General features: G+C 33.1%; 1 protein-coding gene across 2 annotated transcripts in view; it reads right to left on the minus strand.

The window, feature by feature from the left end:
- Nucleotides 1–221: 221 nt before the first annotated feature.
- The window catches only part of LOC115877323 (autophagy-related protein 13 homolog), a 49,846-nt gene continuing 23,561 nt past the window's right edge, over nt 222–26,506 (minus strand). The window contains exons 4-5 of one of the 2 annotated variants that reach the window (XM_030893465.1): nt 12,902–13,226; nt 222–4,014 (exon numbers count right to left, since the gene is read on the minus strand). In XM_030893465.1, coding sequence (XP_030749325.1) covers nt 3,799–4,014; nt 12,902–13,226 — 541 coding nt within the window. In that variant the 3' untranslated portion in view covers nt 222–3,798. Of the gene's footprint in view, nt 4,015–12,892; nt 13,227–26,506 lie in introns of both variants that reach the window. The other variant, XM_030893464.1, reaches the window with a different exon arrangement.

The following is a 26,506-nucleotide window of genomic DNA, read 5'->3' on the forward strand; positions in this document are numbered from 1 at the left end:
CGAACATAAACGTCTAACGTTCTTTTTAGTCCCGCTTTTTAAGGTGACTGCATTGTCTTTGAAACTATGCGATAGTAATGTGCACTTCAAGAAAAAAAATATCGATATTCATCAAATGTATCGATATTTAGACGTATCGATAAAAAAATTACGAACATAAACGTCTAACATTCACGTTAGTGTCGCGTCAGTCTAAAAGGCCTTTGAAACTATGTGTTAGGGATGTGCACATCAAGAAAAAAAAATATCGATACGTTTATCAAAAATATCGATATTTAGATGTATTATATACAGTGCCGGTCAAAAAGTTCCCGACAATTAGGATACACGAACATAAACGTCTAACGTACTTATTAGTATCGCTTTTTAAGGTTATTGCATTGCCTTTGAAATTATGCGATAGTAATGTGCACTTCAAGAGAAAAAATATCGATACACTCGTCAAAAATATCGATATTTTGACGTATTATATATACAGTGTCGTTTAAAAATATCTATATATAACAATTAGGATTTCGTTTATTAATAACCCTCTACAAAAAAATTAAAGCAGAATTAATTCGGCATTTTCAAAAGTTGGTTTTACGTTATGTACCAATGTTTTGACCACATTTCGAAAAAAAAAAGACTTAATAATGGCAATTTTTTGAAAGGTCTTGTATATTTTTGAGAACTGATAGTAACATGAAAAAATTAAACAAGTAATGTGGGTAAAATAATACTTAATTATGTAGTAATGGTAACATAATAAAGTGCCAATTGTTCAGAACTTTTTGACGCACACTGTACACTATATGTAACGGATTTGGATCTATATTATATGACATTTAAGTTATAACTCTCAAGTAATAATCAGCCATATCGATTTTTTAACTATCGATATTTTTATGTATCGATACTTTTTACCCTCCCTACAACGTAATTGCCGACCGGGTGCGATTTCCGTTCACTCCTATTTAAAATCAATCTCATTAACCAGGTTAGACTTTTACAAATTCAATAGATTCTTTGTTACGATAAATCATTTTGTTTTTCGTAAGGTACGATTTGATGCGATTTTTTTTGGCGATTGCGCTTACAAAAACAGATTTTTCTTTATCCATCTCACTCGCTAACATACGTTTAAAGCTTCACAAACATACCACAGTCAAACTGGATACTATTCTAGATCGTACCGACGTGGACTAACTAAATATTAATTTAACTAACCTCTTCATTTATATCGTATATCGCGTATATATGAGCCATCTTTCCTATTATTATAATATAAAATTGTGGTATTATACGAAATACCATATGATCATAAATACGTAGTACTTAGCAGTTTTTTTTGTGGACACTAAATCATAATTTTTTTATTGGCACTGTAAATTTTGATTAAGAAATGACAGCTATGTTGTAGTTAAAAGTAAAATATTTTAAGTTAACGTCTCCTACTTTGTTTTCGAGGAATCCGAACCGCAGTTCTCGACAATATCATTGTCAATGGTCTACCCACTTGGCGAGTGTCTAAATCGACTCTTACTCACGAGATATCCGGCCTCGAACCAGCGTCAATGAGCAGTGCGTGTCAATAGATTTTACACTCTTGCTATAGAACAACCAGCACGTCAGAGTTTCCAGAGGCAGCAAACAACCATAGCAGAATAAAACAACGTACATGTAATATATTTTTGATCATATGGTACCTCTTAAATACCTTAACAATATCATCCATTTTAATCATGTAAAAACAGGCTTTAACATGTTTAATTTCCTATATTATAGACTCAATTAACCCTTTCCAGTGTAAAAAAATCAATTTTTTACATAATTTGATAGGATATGTAACTAACAGTTATATTAGAGGCAATTGAGTATTCTTCATTCCTAAATTTTCAAACTAGTTATAACTAAAGGAGCATTTTTTTCTAAATATCACATCACATACAGCCTTACTAACAAGCATTTCTTTCACACATACCTGTTGTTACAAAATTATACCTACAATTCCCTAAAAATTCTCTCTATATAAAGTTTTTGCCACGTCAGTACAAAATGTTTCAAGCCAAAATCTCAGGCAAAGCAATATTATTTACGGAGTATCATCTACAGACTCTTTATTTGCAAAATTAACGTACATATTTCTTAGGTTTTTTCGTTGAAACATCTTTTGTGATCTAGTGATATTACCTAAGATTCGTATCTTCTAGTAGACAAGGTCAGACTCGATTTCAAAAATTTTTTCATTTCTTTCATTTTTCTTACTAAAATTTAATCGTCGTTATGTACAAGAAATTAGTAACTTTTTTCTCGCAAATCAGTCTTTGGCTGAAGGTGTAGCCTTAAATACACCTCCGACATATTTAATCCTGACATCTCACCAAGCGGGCTACAAAAAATAACAGAAACCGATAGAGTGAGTTTGGTGTATTCGAATTAGGTACTCCTTTTTCACGTGAAACCCGGATGAAATAAACTAGACGTCATTTCGGTAGCTGCACGTTGATTCTAGTAACTGTCATTTTATTTTTTTTTTTTGAGGTTATAATTCTGTTGACAGATATTGAATAGGGCCAAAATTAAAAACCAATTGTCAAACAAAATTCAAATTTGTTACTATAATAGTTATTACTAGGGATTGGATTTTCCCGATATATCGATAACTATCGATACATATCGATATATTCTTTTAAATATATCTAAGATATCGATAATTATCGATATACATATATATAGAAATATTGATATATATTTTTTTTTGTAAATTGTTTCTTGAGATTATGGTCCGTAATAAAATGTTTTTTATTCGGACCATAATCCCAAGAAACAATTTACAAAAAAAAATAGATATCTATTGTCCGAAGAATGATATAATCCAAAAAGAAATATTGATATATCGATAGTTGTTATTGATATATCAAAATTTATTTTTGTGGCTATATTTTTATTTGCTTTTTTAAAAACCTGAATATTGTTGTACATTTCAAAAATATTATATAAAACAAGGTACATCATATTTTCAGTTTTCCTTAAATTTTTTTTCTTTTATACAGATTTTATGATAAAGGAAGTTCTTTTTTCGATGTATCGATAACTATCGGCAATTCGATTGTTATAGATATATCCATAGGTGAATTGCGATAACATATCGATTAGGTAAAATTCATTATCGCCCATTCCTAGTTACTACTAAAACTGGAATTTGCACGCTGAAAATTATTAATTGAAACGCAACCAAAATGAATAAACGCCAATATACTTAGTTGAAATTAATAAAATCGGAACGCACTTAATTACTAATATCGGAACAAGATCGGAACGTACTTGAAATTTTCTCAATATGAAATGATCTCAGACCCACCCTAAAACGGATGTTAGATAAAGAATGATGACGTAACGTTGTAGAGAAGACTATACAGATAATTATTAATTTTTGGCTAGTACTAGTACATAATTAAATATTTTTTATGTATATTTGCCAACTTGCAATATGAAAAAATAAGGAAATAATAAAAAAATAAACTGACTCTATAAAACAAATAAGCTTATAAAACATCTTTAAATCGGAATAAATAAAACCTAATCACTCTATCGGATCCTCTAACCAAAACCATCCAAAAGCAGGCACACAGAAATTCAAATCGCGCGCCACAATCTCGTCCCGCCTCCGACCACGCCCCTCGCGACCCGCGGCCGAGCCGAGACGAACGCGACCGGGACGGGCCGACGACGCACGATCTAAAACGATCGCACACATTGTTACCAATCGCATAGAGATTATACAACGGTTTCGAGAGCTTAACCTAGAAGAACAGTTCAGTTGTTGTTCGGCGAACTCTGCTGACAGAAACTTGAGACGATGCTGTCGAACTCTTGCATGTCCGACTCGTAGGTCTCCAGCTGTTTTTGCAGGTCCGTCACCTCGACGGGGGGCAGGTCTTTGAACGTTTCCAGGAGGGGCGCTTGCTGCCACTCCCGGAAGAATTTGGTCAGTTCCATTTTTTCGCCCGAAGGTTTGGCGAAGGGTGTTTTCTGAAACAACAGGAGAAGCAAATTAATAATTATTTAAACATGTTTGATGACAACAAACCACCAATCGTAGATAAAAGAAACAAGTTTAGATTGGAAAGTGCCCAAGAGGACAATGTAAATGCTATTTGGCGCTATTCTTACAACGGTCGCTCTCCAAAGCTTTTGATAATTTCGGAGCGGTTCGGCATTTTCCGGAATTATGTCGCCAAATAGTATGTATTCAAATTTATTATTTTCTTTTAATTTTTTTAAATGAAATACACTGTGTTGCATATAAGAAACTTTATTTTATATAAGGACATGTACGAAATACCTATGAAACATTGGAAACCCACGTTATGCCATGATCCACGATAGTTTTTCAAGTTCACACAGCTTTTTAAGTTTTTAATGCCACTTTTTCACAATTATCAGCGGTTTGAGTAAATAAAATTTAAATTAAACTCACAAGGTAGCAATAATTAGTTTGAAAATGGATGCTTCAAACAGTTTTCGGTAGTTTTTCAATGAGGGGCGGTTTAAATTTTGAAAGATTTTATAACTTTTAAGATTCTGACTTTGAAAAGAGAAAATTATTTCTGTTCTTGTTTGGCGGTTGTTCTTTGCAACGTTAGCAAGCGCTATAGCAGCGCCCTACAACGCTATATACGTATGCGCTCCAAAACAATTATAAGTTTTGGCGGCAAGTCGAGCATTCCTATCTAAATTTGTTTCCTGTTTAAAGTTTCTAAGTTTCTTTGATTTTTTTTTTAGTTAAAAACCATAATTTCTTGATAATATGGTAACATAGGTAATAGATCAAATTTACAAGAAAGAAACCCGAGAAAAGATCCAGTAGCGTCTCAAAATTAACTCGGTTATTTTGGACTTGGAAAAAACGGCAAAGACATATTATTTTATTAAAAAAAAACATTAGATATGCTAAAATAAATGTTGTTATTAATTGGTAAACATAGCAAATTAAATACAACAAACGATAATTATAAAAATATACTTTGAGGTCAATGGCCAAAAAATTGGTGTCGTCCAAGAATATTTGTTATATAATTTAAAATTGATATAATATATGAAACAAGGAGGTTAGAGATTAAAAATAATAATTTGGAAGTCAAGTTTAAACATTTTTTGATCCGGTAACAATATACTTATAGTTTAACTGCAGAAACATGTACCTAATACAAATAATAATAGAAAACACTCAAATTATTATTTTTCTCTCGCTTTGTTTGTTGGCTGCTCATTGGATTCTACCTATTATGAATTTTAAATGCAAACAAGTTAGTATGCAAACAATGTTCGATTATTCGATTATAAAATTATGCACACGTTTTTAATTATAAAACTCTTCATCGGGTAATTTATTGTTAGTTAGACGTTGGCAAACATAAAACTAAGAATTTTCCATTCACAAACAACCGTCGGACATAAAAAATGCGTTTACGTAATTAATGTCAAAACAAAATGTTAGAGGGCGGTGCGATAATAATAAGTATGTTCGTTTTGGCATTTTGGACTGACGTACAGGATGCTCCATTTTCGTGTGTTTTATGGTTTTTCTCTTTTATGAGTAGAAATACAAAGATGCGTTTTTTTCGCATCACCGAGGTACTTTCTTTATTATGAAACTAAAGATACTACACATTCTAGCCCTCTTAGTTCCTGAAATACAGGGTAAATTTGAAAAAGCTGCATTTTTTGACCCCCTCTGTTACTTGGTTAAAACGAAACAACTAAAAGTTCGCCCTGTATTTCAGAAACTAAGAGGGCTAGGACAGATCTGTATGTAGCGTCTTTAGTTTCATAATAGAAAAGTAACAAAGTGATGTGAAACCCGCATTTTTTTATCTCTACTCAAGCGAGAAAGGGACACCCTGTAAACTGTACTTTTGTTCGAAAATGCATCAAAAACAACTTTTTTAATTTAGAAAAATTAATGTGAAAAAATAGAAAAATATTTAAATATAATTATTAATACTTATAATAATTTACATTGATCATGCATACTGATCTAACTGACATAAATTGTAGAAAAAAATCCTATGAAATAATTATAGTGTCGCATTTATTAACTAAATATTTATTAAACTGTCATTTTTAAAGCCTAATTTGAACAAAAAAAATACACGTGGTTGTCAATTTGTTTAGGCACTGGTCTGGTACTAAATTCAAATAACTATAAATCGTTGTTTTTTTAGTTTTAACAGTCAGTTAAAAAAACACTATAAGAATATTCAAATATATTATGCATTTTGTTTAATTTCATTAAGTTACGTTTTTATACATACTTTTACATCAAATCTTTTTCAGTAATGGCATAAAGAAATCTACATAATAATGCTTTTTTTAATAAATAAAAAATAAAAATACGGATTACATCGATTATAAATTAGCATGCCCTTTTTTAATGCAGACGGCTCAATGCAAAACAATAATACATAAAACAATAAACAGATTTTTCTTTTGATATTTGTTATTTAAGTGTATTATTTATTTTTAGCAATAAAATCACACACACAGTATAATTATTATTACTAATACTATTTAAACATTATTAAATAACTCAATAAACAAAATACTTGAATTTTGATTTTGTTTAATGTCCTTTTTGGGTTCTAGTATCTGTTTTTCATAGTATTTTACTATCTGATAAAGCAATATAAGTATTTTTTAAGTATATATGACTCAATATTCATATACATATGCAGAAGTGTCTTGTTTTCCTAATAATTGATAAGATTTCCACTTAATTATTGATAAGTATATTTATTTTTTTCTCGGTATCATTCTTTGTTTGCTTTACTACCCTTGATTGATAATTACATATCTTCGGAATATCAGTCGTCTGTGTTATACTAACTTAAAAATGCATTTATTATCTCTACAGGATTAAATTCTTTGTATTTTATTTCATTAATTAGTTATAAATTCTTTAATTAACGCCTTTTAATTTCATTTAACAGAAAATTATAAAAGATAAGTCCTTTTTTAACCAAGACCTGCTTGATTATTGGACCCACACGGCAATACAGCTTTGTTTTGCAAAATTTGAACCAATACAGCCACTCACGAGATTCTTACTCTATTAATATATTTATATTTTTATTATAATTACCGTAGAGGGATAATTACATATTGATATTAACAAGTAACAGATTAAATAAAAAAATCTTAGTCATTCGTTAAAAGAAAAAATAAAATTCAAAGGTCATCAGTGAACCTATATACATATCAGAATTCTAACTAAATGATTTTATTACAATATTATTATTACAGCCCACACTAAAATTGAGTACTTATGTTTTATTGTTTTGTATTATCGCTGGTTGCGTTATGTATATGCAATATTCAAGTTAAAAATTGCGATAACAATACACAATGTACAGCGACATTTTTTCCATTGAAATTCCGTTTTTTTTTCAATATAACAATTGCCTAACAACAAACGAAATATAATTAACCATATTGGTTTAGGTTTGTGTGAATTTTAAAATAGTAATGATATAACATGACATAGCAACAAAAAACTCTTCACATAATAGGTATAGAGTGCTACAAAGTTATAGTTCGCACCATATCGTCGTTCATTTTTTAGACTTTAATTTCATCTCTTTGTTATATTATATTAATTGATTATGTAAAACTTTTTCTGTTTCTGAAATTTCATATTACTTATGAAATCTCTCATTGGGGCATCCCACCGCTGCCACCAAATGTTACGGAATCAAAGCTGCTTCTTCTAATGTTGTTGCTTTGATAATCATTTACAATATCTTCTTAATTAAATACCTTATCTTATATATAACGAACACTTATTAAAACCAATAATTTGGTTTTAAAAGTAAAATTAGATACAAAAAATTGCCGACTGTGAACTGTCTGGAATTTAGAGAGGTAAAAAGTAAAGAGGGTAAAGAGCTACATCTTGGATTATTACCAAAGCAACAACATTGGAAGCAGCTCTGATTCCTCAACAACTTCATATAGTAGAAAAACTAAAGGAGATTGATTGGGAAGCAAATAGGGAAGCAGTCGTTAAAAAGATTAATAAATTAAGAAGTTCTTTAAAAAAAACTAGACAACGTCTTAAAAAGCAATAATTTAGCGCAAACTGGCCTGCACAGTGCGCCTGTGCTAAAGAACAAAGAAATGATCATCTGTGAGTGCCTTAAGGTTTGTCTATGTTCAAGAGGAGTTCAAAATTAAAAATAATAAAAAAAAACAAAGGCATCTAATGTATTTAACACGTCCTGTACATTTAATCTGTAGCATAGCCCATCTCTAATGCATGATATTGTCTACGTGACGCCAGCAGTTGTTTTTCTGGCTATTAGAAATGTTAATTTGGAAAAAATACACAACGTAAGGTATTATACACTGGCGCCGCCAATCTTATCATTAAAACAATTATAAAATGCTTGGAGTACTTACTACTTATCGTTTGTAACTATATAGAGGTGTAATTATATTTTTTTAATAATAGAAAATCAGTAAAGAGATAAACAAATTATGAACAATATAATCTTTGAACTGGTAATTTCATTGTTGTTATGTAAAATATACTTTTACTACTTTTTTTTCAGTTTAATTATGATTTTAGGGTTCCGTACCCAAAGTGTAAAGACGGGAACAGTATTACTAAGACTTCGCTGTCCGCCCGTCCGTCTGTCACAAAGGTCTCTTATCTTATGAACCGTTATAGCTAGACAGTTGAAATTTTTACAGATAATGTATCTGTGTTGCCGCTATAAGAACAAATACTAAAAACAGAATTAAATAAATGTTTATAAATAAAAAAGTACTTTCACTAAACATTATCTTTTAAGTAAGAATTTTACATAGAATCTTTCAAGTCCTCGGTGGCCGCGTAGTTAAAGCGTTAGGACTTTACGCTGCTATGACGTTGGCGCCGTAGTAAGGTAGGTTCGAATCCTAGTCAAGGCGACTTTTTTAAATCGGTTTTTTCTTAATTTTTACATATTTTTACATATTTATTTTTACTTTTTACATATTTATTATTGATTAATACAATTTTTAGTAATGTGTTTCGTATTTTTTTTTAAATTACTTATACGCGCATTCAAAATTTCAGCTAAATCGGAAAAATAGTTTATAATAATATAATGTGTGTGTTGTTGTATAATGTTGTATAGATAACGAATGGTACGGAACCCTTCGTGCGCGAGTCCGACTCGCACTTGACCAATTTTTTATCATACATTTTTCTATTTACGTTAAAAATATTTTAAATATTTTGATAAGTAAGCGACAACCTAGAGCATTTTTCTATTTAGGTACATCAAGTTTGTATATTTTGGGTACCTTTTGTATTACTTTTCTGACCTTTGAGTCCCAGAAAATTTTAATAATTTTAATCTAATATCACGTTTTCGAGCACTTTGCATTAGTAGTAAAAACATTTATCAACAAATCTCGACCTTGCCGAACTATGATACATACATTATATCTCACACCGTCCTTGCTACGCTTTGCTATAGCCTTGCAGTTTCTAAAATATTAGAGAGTATGTCATAAACAACTCTCAGGCTTTTAGACAATATTAAAATTGATCGATTACCACATCGAAATTTATTTCGGCACAAGGCGGCCGATATCTTGGAAAAACAACTGAATTAAACGATAACAAAGTCATCGCAATCAAGTCACGCGAGAGCGTAAACATACCCAGTCCGAAAATACATTTATTTTCGTTCTTGTTTGTGTTCCTGGTTCATACCGACAGAAAAAAAAACAAAGATATAGATGTTATTTTGATGTTATGACCAGTGTGGCATGCAGTCCAAGAATTTTTAGCGATTAGTCTCTCTATAGTATAATGCAAAACAATTTCTGATGAACGTCACAGCGTTTTACTGACGTCGGCGTTGAGTGTCAGCAATGTGACATTTAATTATTTTAAAAATAGTATTTTAAAAAATGTCTGTTCTAAATATTCAATAATAAACTTAATAAAATAATATAACAAAAATACACAGATATTCGCTTTATACAATCAATGACATCCATCACATTATCCCTCTACCACTTTCCCGTTCAAAATATTCTAATAAGGTTGCGATGAGTTTTTTGCAACGGCTATTAAGTTATCTTGTACAGTAAGTGTTGTAGTGTACACAGTACAGTAGTACAGTAGAAGTGTACAGGGTGGACCATTTTGGTTGTTTCTAGGGTATCTAGGAAACCGTGAGAAATATTCAAATTTTGATACTGCAGTCTCGGGTTCTTTTTTGAAAAAATTACAATGGCGCAAACGGATCGTGGCTATCTTGATCGGTTTCGAAGCTACAGGGGGATTCTCACATTTTGTAATTTTTGAACATGTTCGATAGTTTGTTTATTACAGCAACCACGGAAAAATGAATTATACATTCTAAAGGCACTTTTCTGTGCAGAATGCAGTGGCGTAGTCAGACTTTTTTCGAAAAAAATATTTTTTGAGATATTAACTAGATTACGAGATATTTCAATAGATTTAATTGAAATGCTGTTAGCGGCGTGCGGTTGCAACTCTGTCTAGATAATAATGGGCAGCAGTCTGAACATTTAATGTAGTCTTTGTGTTTTTATTTTTTTATATTAACTGAGAAGCCCGATTGAAGTAACCTCTTGAGTTTATATTAAAATATGTTTTTTTGTTTCTGTCACACTTATTTTTTATTTGCTTGGTATTGTTCCATTTTATTTAATTATTAATTCACGTATTCGGCTTCGAGGACATTAATATATTGATTTTCTTCATCTTCTTTCTGATAATTTTTCAGGCCCGGTTTTTGAAAAGAACCAAAATTGATTAACTATCTTCTAACCTTTTAAAAATGGCTGGGTTTGGTTGCTCGGCTCTCTGGATACCGCTCAAAATATAAATCAGCTGCCATTTGCTTATGTTTGTTAGACTCAATATAACATTCTAACATATTATATTTCTCAAAATTTTCAAATTTACTCATTTTTTTATTATTTAAAATACACACACTTCAATCTATTGAAATGAAATGTCCCGCATCCATCAAAGGTATGTTCCGATCACCATGATAACCGTTTACTTTGTTACTCGGCGCGGCCTACTATCCATTACGTGGATATTTTAAGAAAAATTTGAAATGTTGAGGTTAATAGTGAAAATAAATATAGAGTGTTATATATTTTCGAGAAGCCCATGCCAAGCTGAATAAGAAAATTTAAAAATATACAGGGAGTCTATTTAAAAAAAAACATAAGTATAGTTAATATCTGAAAAAATATTTTTTTTGAAAAAAGTCTGACTACGCCACTGCATTCTACACAGAAAAGTGCCTTTAGAATGTATAATTCATTTTTCCGTGGTTGCTGAAATAAACAAACTATCGAACATGTTCAAAAAGTACAAAATTTGAGAATCCCCCTGTAGCTTCGAAACCGATCAAGATAGCCACGATCCGTTTGCGCCATTGTGATTTTTTCAAAAAAAGAACCCGAGACTGCAGTATCAAAATTTGAATATTTCTCACGGTTTCCTAGATACCCTATAGAAACAACCAAAATGGTCCACCCTGTACAGTAAAGTAGTGTCACACTAAAAGAGGTTCTAAAAAGAACAATGTTCGACTGCAAGATCTGTTAGTAAAAAAAATTAAGCTGAAATTATCACAACACTATTCATTGAAACCAAAAACTCGCAATACAAAACGAATGACAACGTTAGGATATAATTAAATGTGGCAAGTTGACATTTTTAAAGCAGAGCTACCACCTGAATCCTCAGCGGGAAATTTAAATTCCAGTTAGTCAGCCCGGCGCCGAATGTGTCCATGGTTGGCAACAATGAATTTAAAAATCGCACCGGCGATTATGTAACTAAAAGTGCAACTGGTATCGCTTATAGATTTTTATTGGAGGAACTTTTTACAAAGAAAATCTTTAAATAAATAGAATTTTAAGTAGTTTAATTTGCAGCAGGGTTGGTGTTAATCTTAGTGTAAATTTTGCCCGTTCCCCTAATTGTATTTTTTTGTATTTATACTAGGGTTGGCATGATTTAAAACAAATGATTTAAATCGTGATTTTTTTTATTTTAATCATGTAATTTAAATTAAAAAAAATCAGCTTTTTTTAAAACGGTTTTTGAGTAGATAGTTATTTCACTGAAATAATTAATTTGGGAAATTTTAATTTTTTTAAATTAATCATAAATTTTTCTGCAAAAGAGATGATAAAACAGTTTCTGTTGAATTTTTGGCACAAACTATTTAGTCAACGTGTTTAATTTATGTCAATCATGACAGGTATTGATAATTTCGATTCCAAATATCTCGAAAACCATTACTCGTAGCGATTTTTATCAAGAAACCTTTTTCACGTAAAAAACGTTGTAAATGTTTATTTTTTTTACTCAGTAGTTTTATACAGGTATGGACGAAAATTTATTACTCTTTAAACCAGTTAAAAATATGTAGGCAATGCCCTCTACCAGTAGGAGTCATACTAACATCAAAATCAAATTACTCATGTCAAAAAACTCCCAGACATCAATTTTCAACTAAATATTGATGTTACTTCAGAAATTATTTGGAAAAAATCGAAGTAAAAATGAAACTTCTACACCCTGTATCTCCGAAACTAAGCATTTTAGGACATACATTTATACGAACTTTTTTACTTATTTTTATATGCAGAATATGCTACCGAAGTTTCCAGAATACAGTTCGGACCACCCTGTATATCGAGCAACAATTTTTGTACCCTCGTTGAATTTGACACTAATATCAGTTTAATTTTTCCAACCCTGATTTATACATTATCGCCCTCAACAAAATTAATCACACAAAACAACAAAGAAAAAAAGACAGAAATAAGCAAAAAATCAGCCAAAAAGAAAAATTACCAAGTCTACCATGATAAAGTCGTCTCCCGTCGACGCCATCGACACCTCCTCCTGTTGCTTTCCTCCCTCCACCGCTACGTCATTTCCGTTCTTCTCCCCCTCCCCGCGCAACGGCGATTCTTCGGGGACGCCGTTGCCGCTCAGCCGGTCGTTCTCGGGCGACGTTGCCAGGCTCTGAGGCTCGCTGTCCACCTGGTGGTCGTTTAGGGAGATCCTGTCGGCGAAGAAGGTGCAGAAGGGCAGGTCGAGCTGCGGTTCTTCGAAGTGTTTCTTTTTCCTGTCGGCGAAGGCGCCGATTTTCATCGTTTCGGAGAGGGACGACGTGCGGTCGTCGCTGTAACAAAAACAAATTATTAATAGGATAAGCGTTCGGCATTTAACGTTTTATGTAAAACTGGTTAGGTATTTTTACCACAAATGAAGAAGGAAACTAAAGATAAAGGATTATACTATATCCGTATTGTTGCACATTTTTAGACAACTTCTCTATTTTTAAGATTTTGATGGTCAACAAACCACTTAAATAAAAAAATTGGCGCCGGGAGGCACGTATAGCCGCCCATACTAAAATATGTTAATAAAAAGTTGGTAGGCAGTTCTTTTAGTTTCAAAGTAAAGGAATTTTTCCAATTTTTTTTATCTCAAAAACTGTGACTTTGACTGATTTTAATGTTATTACAAATTTTGTTGCAAATATTATTCCTAATCTTAATTTGAAAACCGCGTTTCGCTAACTACTGTAATTTTGGAGTTACGATTTTTTAAAATTTTTAACCCCCTCCCATACTCCCTTACCAACTCCCCACCTCCACAAAAAACTAATAGCCAGATTCTCGGGTGCCACAGTATTTTTGTGCCAAATTTGGTTAAAATCGGTTCAGCGGTTTTTGAGTTATCGTGTTACAGACGGACAGACAGATGGACGGCTAAAAATTCGGATTTTTACCAAAATTTCGTATTTGAAGGCCTATTTTCTTGAACTATAATCATAAATATATTTACAAAGTATCCAGAAAGAGAACCTTTTTAAAGCTTTTTTTATTGAAAAAAAAATACCTATACACCAAGTAGAATCCATTAATTTTAAGTATAATCGTCACCTCATCTGATTTAAATAGATTAATATAATTATTTTACAAGTGACCCAATTTTAAAATTAGTTCATTTACATATTCTATGCTGATATATTATGCCATTATACCAATATCTATGGAACGTTGACCTCTCGTGACATCACTACCTACACCCTGTAGAATACAATGACATATTAAGCAATAATTGAATAATTAATAAATCTAAATAAATCAACAAAATCGGAATAGTTACAGCATTATAATAACTCAAGAACAGCTGGACCGATTTTATTGATCTCTGATTTGTAAACAAATCAATATATAATAAAACAATCAATCAAAACTATTAAAATATCGAAAAAATCCAAGGAAAAAAATTATACAGAATATAATAGCACAGATTATACAGATTATAATCTTTGGTTTTTCTTTATTGTTTTTCGTGGTTCCAATTTTCGGAATCGGGCACTAGTTAGGTGACTAGTTTGCGCACATAGCACGCCCACTTATGGCCTCTAAAATTGTGCACAGCGTCTGACCGGCACAGTTATTAGCGAGATATCGGAAAACCGAATAGCGTCATCCAGTATTTACGCGTACCTTATATCATGGTTACGACATGCGCGAGTCAATTTTTAACGCAACACCCGCTAATAACGTTACCGCCTGACGTAATTTGCGGATCAATTACACCAAGCGCTCTTTCTAAATAACCTCTGATAACGTTTAAAAATTGCTTAAATGGGCATGTGCGGGTATTTGACAACCGGAGCCGGCCGGCGAGATCTTTTATTTTAGGTTATGCTTGAATTGTTTTGAATTATTGCTTTAGTTTTATTAGGTAATTTGATATTTAAGTAGCTGGGATTAGTTTTAATTAAATAAATATGGCCCAAAATATGGATTCCACCTCTTTCCATACTAAAGAACCTATAAAGAGTCTTAGGTTTACAGCAGATTACGATAGCCCTTCAAAGAGAATTTGTTGCTTGTTGCCCTAAACCCACTGGCAGACGTTGAACAATAAAGCACTGGAAAGCCCTTTTAGCCCTTTAGTTTTAAAATACCTAGTAAACAAAACAATTTCAAAGTTTTAAATTCAAAGTTAGGTTAAGTTTAAATAGCGGACGCGACGCGATCAGAATTCTTTCCGATCCGATAACTATAAATGAAGAGAGTTAATACCATCTCACGTAAAGGAAATAACACCTAACAATGGCCTTATTAACGTCCATGCACGCTATTCGGTTTAGCGATATCTCTCTATTACGCTGTTTATTGTTATTTTACGCGGATTTATTTTTGCGCACAGGAAATTTGATTCGTTTGCACATCGTCATAAAAAAAAAAATTCGTACCACGAATTAGGGACAAGATTTTTATCTGTATACTTATAGGATACCTAATCTGTGATAATAGGGACAGCTCACGTCACGCATGCTTATAGCTTATTTGTAATAATCGATGTCCATTGCAAATGAGGGACATATTAGACATTATTGACCAGAAATTCAACAATAAATAATGGGAAAATATCATATTCAGATCTAGAAAGATTGGCATTATCTGCCCAGATCATGGTGTCATCCGCATATTGGATATTATTCATTGTTTATGGCACTAACAAGCAAAAAACAGCTTTACCCGCTGAGGGCGACTCGAACAGTACAGCATAATACTCTTAAAACCTCTCGTTTCCTAAGAACTTCGAATGCACGCTAACCCAGTGACAATCTCTGTATATGATCTAGGCACTGCACTATCCTCAATGAAGGCACAATGTGCTAGATACCGCCAACGACGCGCGCTCAACCAATAGCAGCTTTGCAAAATCCGGAAATCCTCGTTAGATAAAAATTCCCAGCAGCCTTTTTCCACGAAAACGGCTATTAATAGACTCCGCTGCGGCCGCGGCAAGGCCACTCACAGTCGACCTTTTACTTTCGTTTCTGTTGCCGATTGTTTTTTCCTATACCTGCAGAAACAACAACCCATTCAAACTATCCGACCGATAATACTGCAGCCGTTGTCCGTTCCATCGACCAGATTTAGCACCGCGCGATATGAATGGTGATTTTCTTTCACTCACTTTGCAATAGAGAATATGTTAAGAACCCAAGATATTTCTTTTTTAAGTAAATATTACTACCAGAGCCTTAGAGAGTTCCGTATAAATGACTATATTTGTTATGATTTAATTGTAAATGTATAGTTTTCAGCCATTTCTAATTATGGTGTTGCCTCCCTCACATATTTAGATACTCTCTTTGTAGTTTGGTTGTAATGGGCCCATTGCTGTCTATTGTTGGCTGTGCGGATCCAAGTTATCCCTGATAATTTCCTAATATCATGGTCCCTTCTCAAGGTTGGTCTTTCTCTAGGTCTCTTGATTTCTCGTGGGTACTATGCTGTAGTTTTTTTTTAATAAGCGACACAAGCCACCGTTTCGTCTACCCGGCCTGGGTCAACCAGGCGGGCTAGACGATCCTCTGAGAGTAGGTCTTAGCGGAGCAGAAGCACGGAGATACCTCCGACTGCTCCACGAAGGGCTTGCTCCAGAGGAAGCAAAAGCAAAACACTCCTCCGAAAAAGGGAGAGTAAAGAAACCAAGAAACAACCTGACTCATATCCATCAAAAGGCAAGAGAGGGGGCGAGAACCTCTCACCTCTTCTCCGGCAGGGAGAGAAAAAATCCAGGATGGAAAGTCGTCCAACACCGGGAGGTAAGCAGGGACGTATCACCAGCTTTGCCGCTACTGCTGGACAAGTGAAAATGGCGGAGCTGCCAAAGGATTTCCCAGAGGTTGCTCTGACCACCGACCAGCAAACGTCTCTAGAAGAGGCTATACTGGACGAAGCAGTGGCGATCGGATCGCAACACAACGATCTACAAAATGTGGGTCAGCTGCGTTTTGCGGGGATACACTTTCGGGTGGGTATGATCCTCATAGTGTATCCAAGAATCGGCGAATTGGTTGGTGGAAATCGCACCTAAGCTTAAAAATTGGCAAGGGCCAGAACTGGTTGCAGTGAAGGGAGAAAACATCTCTAAAGGGGCGGCCATCACGGTCTTTCTGCCGAGGAGCAAGGGGAAAGACACCACCTACCTGCTGAGCCGTATCCAGGGTCAGAACTTCAGTGTAAGGACATCGAGTTGGCGAGTCATCAACTCGAGGGAGGAGGGTCATGGTCAGGTCCTCACAATAGGAATTGACCTCAAATCCAAGGAGGCAATAGAGAAAGAGGGACATATCCTCTATTATAGATACGGGACAACACCGGTATCAGGCCTAAGGAGAGACCAAGTTAAAGAGGTGGAGAAAATGGAGACAGATCCTCCAGCCTCCACCTCACGGGTTCCTCAGCCAGAGGCAAACTCCTCGACTGTGAAGGGCGGCATGGAGGGCCAAACTCCAACCGTGGAAGGTGTGTACCCTCCGAGGAAGAACTGTTGTCAGAGGAGGATGGGAAATACCCTGTTCCCTCTACAACAGAGGTATGATGGGTTATAGACTGTGTGATGACTCAAGGAAGGGGAGCACAATAGATTACTCTTACTCATTCTACATTCTACATGCTGTAGTTTTTGTGGTCCATCTGTTGTCTGTCCTTCTCGCCAGGTGTCCTGCCCATTGCAACTTAAAGGAATTGATTCTGTGGATGACATCTATTACCTGGGTCTTTTGTCGTATCCACTCTATTCTTTTACGGTTTCTCTTGGTTATTCCTAGTATATTTCGTTCCAATGAGCGTTGTGCGACCTACAGTTTCCCTATGATGTGCGTTTTAAGTGTCCAGGTTTCGCATGCATAGGTCATGACTGGTAGCACACATTGGTCGAATGTTCTCTTCTTTAGATAAAGAGGCATTCTAGATTTAAATATGATTGAGTTTCTTCCATAAGTACTCCATGCTAACTTAATTCTTCTGATAAAATCCGGTAGTAGAAATCCCGAGCTGTGTATTAGCTACTTTATTCTTGGTACAAATAATAAGTTTATTAACTTTATTTCATATGTTACGTCAAAGGAAATCATATGACCGCATAAACAAAACAATTTCACTCAGACGATCATAAAAAAATAATATTTTTTTATTATCTAGCAGGCTAGCAAGTGACTAAGAACAGCCATGGAAAAGAACGACGACCATGCTAGTTGTGGTAATTGATAGTGATTGCGACTGGTGACTAACATTAGTCAGATTAATTGCGGTTCTGAGATTTTTATTATTTTGATAAACTTTTAATCTGCTGTGGTTCATTTCATTTATAAATAACGCAATTAAAATATTTCTTCCGTCATTATGTTTGTCAAAAAGTTTTTAACATTCAAGCTACTTTTAATGTCAATTAATCCTAAGCTATATGCATGTGAAACGTGGACGTTCAATGCAACAGAAAGTTTGAGGCTAGAGATTTGGGAAAGAAAATTACTGAGGAAGTTTTTTGGAGGAAAGAAGATAGACAACATATGGACCAGAAGAACAAATGAAGAAGTAAAGCAACTATATCGGGCACCGAATATAACGGGAGTAGCAAGAGCACAAAGACTGAGATGGCCGGGACACATTGAACGAATGGCCGAGGCAAGAATTCCTAGTATGATAATGAAACGTGAAATAGGTGGGAAGAGAAGGAGGGGTAGACCGAGAATCAGATGGAAAAAGGATGTAGAAGAGGACTTGAGAACGATAAGAGTGGATGGGTGGAGAATAAAGGCGAAAGACAGAAACAAATGGAGAAAGATAACCAATCAAGCCATGAGCCTTTTAGGCCTTTAGAGCTATTTATATATAATCCTAAAATTTTAGGAAAATTCAAAAACATAGGTCCAGCTTATCGGTCTTGACTTTTAAATGGTGTAACTAGCCTGACTTTCTTTTATTTATTTAGATTTAAGTAAATAAGTTGAAGTTACAGTAACGTAATCTTCGGATCCATACATTTTTAAATAGTATTTTATAAATTCATAGTACCTAACCTAGTTTCCGTATTATTACTTTTAATTTTTAATGCTACTACTATAGGGAAAACGTAAATTACGGGGTATTATGTCTGCGACCTTGACCGCTGGAAGCGGGGTGGCCTTTTCCAGACATACTTATCGATCCAGACGGAAAGCTCTTCAACTCTGTACACTTTCCACTAACCGGGATAGTTTGCAGTTCCGCCACTATATCTAACCCAAGCGCAATCAATAGATCTGCTTTTTCGTTTCCTTTTTGCTATCTTTTAGGTTATTTTTCACTGAGTTTTACTGCGATGTCCGGAATATTTGAAAAATAAGTAATTTACAGAAAAAAAAACAAAAATTAATATACAGGGTGGTCCAAACTGCATTCCGGAAACTTCGGCAGCGTATTCTGCAGATAAAAATAAGTAAAACAGTTCGTATAAATGTATGTCCTAAAATGCTTAGTTTCAGAGATACAGGGTGTAAAAGTTTCATTTTAATTTTTACCAGCGATTTTTACCAAGAGACGTTTCTCACGTAAAAAACGTCGTAAATGTATATTTTTTTACTCAGTAGTTTTATACAGGTACGGACGAAAAGTTATTACTCTTCAAACAAATTAAAAAAATATGTAGGTGGTGCCCTCTATTAGTAGGAGTCATATTGACATCAAAATCAAATTTCTCATGTCAAAAAACTCCCAGACACCAATTTTCATCCAAATATTGACGTTACTTCAGAAATTATTTGGAAAAAATCGAAATAAAAATGAAACTTCTACACCCTGTATCTTCGATACTAAGCATTTTAGGACATACATTTATATGTACTTTTTTACTTATTTCCGGAATACAGTTCGGAGCACCCTGTATATATGATGTTTCAATTTTGAGTTCTTATAAATTATTTATACAAAAATAAATATTTATGTAATAAATAATAAAATAGTTATTATTTATTTAAATACTACTAAAAAAAGAAAATAACAACCTAATTACTACACCAGATCATTAAACATTAAAAAATTACGAAACAAAATAAATTATCACAAAAAAATAAACGTGGTTTTGGGGGAAAATCGTTAATATTGATGAGGTACAGGTCACTGAATACAATGACCCGAAAAAATCATCTAAATGATTAAAAACTAATCAAGAAATGAATTACTTAACAGTTTACTTTAACAACCCGCATAAAATAAAACATAGTTATTGTGTATGTAGGTCATAGTTCTGAGAATATCGCCAATAAAATAAATATATTTTTTTAACTGTAAAATAAGTTTAGTTTTTACATTGTTAGCAATATATATTTTTGAAAAGGTGTATGTCATTGTTGGCAAAGAGTCAATTGCCTAATGACCTCAAATAAACATGTGAAGGCTGTAAATTATGTCAAATTTTCCCATTTTAGTTATTTTCTAACTTAATAAAATATCACTAATAAAGTGTCTGCTGTCAGAATATTTTTGTATTAAACTAACCATTTTTTGGACTAAAATCCACGTTTTAAACAATCGACCAAGAATACAATTGAAGGGTCTTCAAGAAGGATAAAAATATACTCAGACAAGAACTTACTGCACAAAACGAAATTATTCAAGATATACAAACATGACGTCCTTTAATCAAGGAGAAGGAGGGATTTTGTATAAGTAGCATCAGCTGCTGAGCCATTTAGCGGCAGAAATTTAAACCAGATGCCCTAATGAATTGAAACAAAGACTGTATATTATTAACATCAAGTACGGGAGCCAGATCACCATTTAGATTTAGACCCAGTGTTTGTCTTATGTTAATGAAGAAATGACATTCTAGAAGGAGATTGTGTACTGTTAATTGATTGCCACAATGAGACACAATGAGAGCAGTTAGGTGGAGGACACTGTCCAGAAGAAAAAAATAAAAAGCAAGAAATTGCAATGGCCCAATCTGAGTCGTTTCCAAATGACATTTTCATTTCTCGATACAGACCGAACTACAGAAGCTTGGAAGAATTGAGGTTTACATTTATGTATAGTTTATAATACCCCGCCGAAATACTAGTCCTCTTTCTTAGTGATGTTAATATTTCAGAAATTTTTGATTGTTGCAGGAAATTTCTGAAACTTTCGGAAATTTATGAAATTTTAGGAAATTTTACAATTTTACATATTTTTTGTCGATACAATAAAGGAATAAATTAGATAGACATTTGATACCAACATGTAAGTGAAAAAAAAACAATAAACATAATATTAGTTGTTATATTTTTAATAAACAATACATAACCCATTAAAGTCATAAACATAACCCATAACAAAAATCATTTGGTAACATTTGTATTTTGTGCATAAACCACGAACTATGACTATGAATTTAAAAAAAACAAAAAAGCACGAAATATAAATTTAAAAAAAGGAAAACACAAATAACTGAATTATTCTATTGCGGAATATCAGGCGCCGAGCTGGTCCCATCTTCATAGGGTATTATAGTTGTAGTAGTACTGCCTTTGTCAGTTTCTATTTCCAAATCAGATATATTTGATGTATCATCTGGTTCTGATTCTGAAGGATGGACCTCTACCTCCACAAGTTCTAGTGGTTCTGGAGGAATTTCATGTTGTTGAATATCATGCTCCATATCCACTTTTTGTTTTTGTAGTAATAATTTATTGTTATGAGCTACGAACATTATTTTACCGGCTCTTTGTGCAGTTAAGTGATTCCTTTTTTTAATATGGATAAAACTGTAAGTACTGAAACTTCTCTGTGGCTGCAGATGACGTTGGTAAATACAGCAGAGCAACAGCTAAATATTTCAACTGAGTATTTTTACACATTGCTTGCCACCAACTTAGACAGTCTACATTTTTAACTGACATCCAAACGTAGTCGAAAGCCCATAAACCCGATTTGGCGCAATAATTTGTTACATCTGTAAAAATGGCTTATTATTCACAAACTGAGGATGGTTGTTGGTGATATTGTTGATAAATTCCATAGTGGCTATGTGTTCTTCATTGTTAAGGTGCTCTCCCAGGAAACAGGGGTCCAAGAGATTCGCGGCAAAATGCATTGGTTCAAGAGCCATAGGTTTTTTATTTTGTACGGCGGAGAAGCATTCTTTTTCTTATGACTTAAGAATCGGCATACTTGATACACTTTCGTTAAATTTTTGCTCAATGTCTTGAATTTTGAAAAGAAATTTCTTGCACAAAATTCGGATTTTTGCGAATATTCGCGATTTTGGGACCGAATATTTCGGAAATTTCTGAAATTTCCTGCAAAATTCGAATAGAAATATTCGCTACCAACATCACTACCCTTTCTATATCTGCACCCATTCTTCTAACCTCGTGCCCTGCACTAACTTATGCAGGTCCTTGATAGGATGGGAGCATAGTTCCTCCGGTTCTAGCCTAGCTTTCCCAAATAAAAAGTGTCGCTTGCGATCCAAAGCCGCGCAGTGACATATCGTCCCATTGCTGCCAAAAGTCACTAACTAACATTTTTCCGAACAACCAAATTCAATTACTAACTATGTTTTGAAGCGGAGAATCGATTGCAAAAGTCCTTAACTACGATTTCTGGCTATTTATGTTTTATTTTAATACCGAATAGTTACTAACTATAACATCTTTATGCAATGCAATTCATCTTTAGACGCATTTTTCTCGGAAGTAATAAAAAGTAAGTTAGTGACTTTTGGCAGCAATGTGACGATATTATGTGCTCCGCTGTTCCAGGATCTTTATCGCGGAGTCTACAGCAAAGACTTCCTTGGTACAGGTTGAGCTTGTTCCGGTAACACTTGACACTTATCAGCCATGTGTCCTGTCAAGAGGCCTGTTGTAATCCGCACTTTATTCCTGCTAAACATTAGCAGTTCTTTTGCGGTTTTAGAGCTAGGTCCTTGGATAAAGGTCTTGCTGTGCCCGTGCCCCTGTCTGTTTCTCCAGTGGACATTCTGCTTTTCCCTGATCCAGAGTTTTAGTGCACTACGGGCCATACATTTGGGTATTCCCAGTACTGGCTCTGGACCAAGGTAGAATGCCCACGATCCTTGATGAGGCAGAGTAGGAAGCAACTGACTGATGAAATGAACTGAAACTCCAGTTGCTTCCTACCCTTCTAGATCTTTGCAAAAATTAGACGTTTAACTTCAATTATTTATGTAATTCCTACATGATTTTGACATTGAGTTCTACACACCAAGATACAGAGGTAGATGATTTAAAAAAGAAATAAAATTCACACTTTCACTAAACATAATATTTTCTAAGGTTGATTTTTATTTTTGTACAACTCAAAATTTGCAATCATCTTTTCAGTTGATGATTTAAAAGTTCTGACCTTTAAGTACCAAATATCAATAATTAATCAAAGGTTATTTATCTAAAAGCTTTTTAATTCTATATCATCATTCTCTTTAGCAAAGGTCATGGTGTAATCAAATATTTGTTGAAAATTACCGAACAAAAACAACACTGACGTTATTCTTGCTATTGAAAACAACAAATAGGTACATCGATTAAGAATAGATTTATTGGATAAAATATACAATGTGGTACATATTTTAGTAGCAGAAAGTAACAAAATTTTAAAAAACTTATTTTTTTACAGTGACTGACTCACTGATTAATCACTATCCTGCTCAAACCACTCAACGTAAGAAGCCCAATTTTGGCATACAGGTTGATTCTAGGGTGTAGACGTTCGATAAGAAGGGATTTTGCGAAATTCCAGTTCCAAGGGGGTGAAACCACCCCTCAAATATTACAATATTTTTTATTTAAAAAACGGTCAAGTTTCCGAAAAAAACGCTTAAACACGTATATTTTATTTGTTGTTTTTTACATATTTTAAGATTTTTTAAAAACGTATATAGGGTGTTTCGAAACAGCTGGTCATTGATTAATCACGATCCTGCTTAAAGCGCTTGACGTAAAAAGCTGATTTTTGGAAAACGGATTGACTTTAGGGTGTAGAGGTTCGATAAGAAGGGATTTTTGGAAACTCGAATTCTAAAGGGGTGAAACCACCCCTCAAATATTAGAATATTTTTTTATTTAAAAAGCGCTTAGTCTTTCGGGAAAACGCTTGGTCTACACACAAGGTTTTGCTTGATACGTTTTGACTGAACAGACAAAACTGAGAGATCAAACCTTATAGAGGGGACTTTACAGTACCCTTTAACCTATGAGAATATTTAAACATAGGATTTTGCTAAAATCAAACTTAAAAAATAACTAATACTGTCATGTCTGTCTAAAATCACATTTCATATATTATTTCCCTACGTGTACAAAATTTATCCTCTTCAAAAAGGAATTCCAAGATATAAAAATATTTTTGGCAATCAAAAAAATTCCTTTTTTATTAAGCGTTTACATTTAAATTGCCTACTACCTACTTATTATAGGCTGAATGACGTAAATAGATAAAAAAATATAATATAATTTGTATAATTTGACATTTAGTATCACCTCATATAATTTCTAATTTAGTGTGAAATCAGTTTGAAGAAATGCAGAAATATGTTCATGTTTGTGAACATCACTGGAATTATTGTTTACTGAAATCCTGAATTTTAAATGAATCATTTGGTGTGTTTAACATAAAATGTTCTATGATCTACGTAATTATGAATCATTATATTAAATCATCTTATATTCTAATTGACATCATTACCGTACTTGTATTGAAAGGAATTAATAAACAGGAAAAATATTCAAGTTATATACCGGGTGTTTCAAAATTGGAAACTAACCATTACGATCTCAGAAACGGTAATAAATACAGAGTGGCCCAACGTTGCGTGTCAATGAGCCCAACGATAATCCCCTAAATAGTTTTTCATGTTTTTTTTTATTTTCTCTAAAACGGTATGGAAATTTGGAAAAGTATAAACGAGATTAACAATTTTAGAACGGGCAAATTTTTTTTTATGAAAAATGCATGTTTCTCAAAATGTCAATAATAAAAATGTTTTTCCTCCTGTAAAGACAATCCGGGGACATACTGTAGACTGTAGATAAATTATTAAAAAAAAAAAGATAAATCACTAGAATATTTTTAATATCAGAATATATGAAAATTACTTGTTGCCAAGCACTATACTTTGGAACATTTTTATAAATATCTGCTCCATAAATCCTATAATTTATAAAAAGATAATAAAAATGGCACAAGTGTCTAGAGAAAACAGTTTACATTAATAAATAATATATTTTTTAAATGTTTTGTTTAAAATATTTCTGTTCAAATAATGATAAGAACTTTCAATATTCATAGAAATAAAAAAATAATAATAATTTGGCATTTTTATTCAGGCCACCCGTGTTTTACAATCGTCACGAAAAATCCTGAATTAAATTCTAAAAAAAACATACAGGGTGATTCACGGAAACTTGAAAATTTACTGAATTTATGAGACAGCAAAAAACATATTTTTTAAATTTTCAAAGTAAAATAACTGCGCTATTTTGGACCTATTTTGAAAACGGTAAAGAGAAAATATGTTTCTTTTATGGAGACCTACCAAACCCCGAAAATATGTGCACTTATTTACGACTCACCCTGTACATACATAATTTAACATTTTAAATTATTTTCTCTAATGATTTTAACAACAAAAAACACATACCACATAAAAAAATTATAGTTGTTAAGGGTCTATAATTATTGTTAAAAATATGTTGTTTACTGAGACAGTGACGTCAATAATAAGCATGGAACGGAATCATGGCACCAATTGAATGCTTGTTGTTGTTTATTACATCTTACTTACAATTTTTTTTTGTTATTTCCCATTATGTAACGTAATAACGAAACCATGACAATTGAAAGGCTAAAAATAGTTTTAATGACTTTTATCAGTAGTAGTAAAGTTAAATTTAATTACCTACTGGATGGAATGTAACGTTAAATTTAAATACTTTTCTAAAAGTTACGCAATTTTGAATTGATAAGTTTTTAAGTGCGAAAATTTCAGGGAATACCTACTTGAAGCGGTGCTTGAAGTGTCAAGTTGCAAAACCTGCCTTATCCATTTTTTTAAAAAAATGACCTAATGATATTAGTTACGAGATACAAAAAACAATGATTCCACTCAATGGACACGTTTTTTTTTGTAAAATAACGCTTCAAACATTATTTGCTTTTAAAAGTTACTTCCTCGATTACGTTCATTTTTAATTTTGTTTTGAACGCCGGGATAAAAATAAGCCGTGATTATGGAATTATTCCTCTTTCCTGCTCAAACCACTCAACGTAAGAAGCTCAATTTTGGCACACAGGTTGATTCTAGGGTGTAGAGGTTCGATAAGAAGGGATTTTTCGAAATTCCAGTTCCAAGAGGATGAAACCACCCCTCAAATATTACAATATTTTTTATTTAAAAAACGGTCAAGTTTCGGAAAAAACGCTTAAACACGTATATTTTATTTTGTTTTTTTACATATTTTAAGATTTTTAAAAAATGTATACAGGGTGTTTAATCACGATCCTCCTTAAAGCGCTTGACGTAAAAAGCTGATTTTTGGAAAACAGATTGACTTTAGGGTGTAGAGGTTCGATAAGAAGGGATTTTTCGAAACTCGAA

Source organism: Sitophilus oryzae, unplaced genomic scaffold, assembly GCF_002938485.1.
Source record: "Sitophilus oryzae breed Bouriz unplaced genomic scaffold, Soryzae_2.0 scaffold_1443_pilon_pilon, whole genome shotgun sequence".
NCBI classification, from domain to species: domain Eukaryota; kingdom Metazoa; phylum Arthropoda; class Insecta; order Coleoptera; family Curculionidae; genus Sitophilus; species Sitophilus oryzae.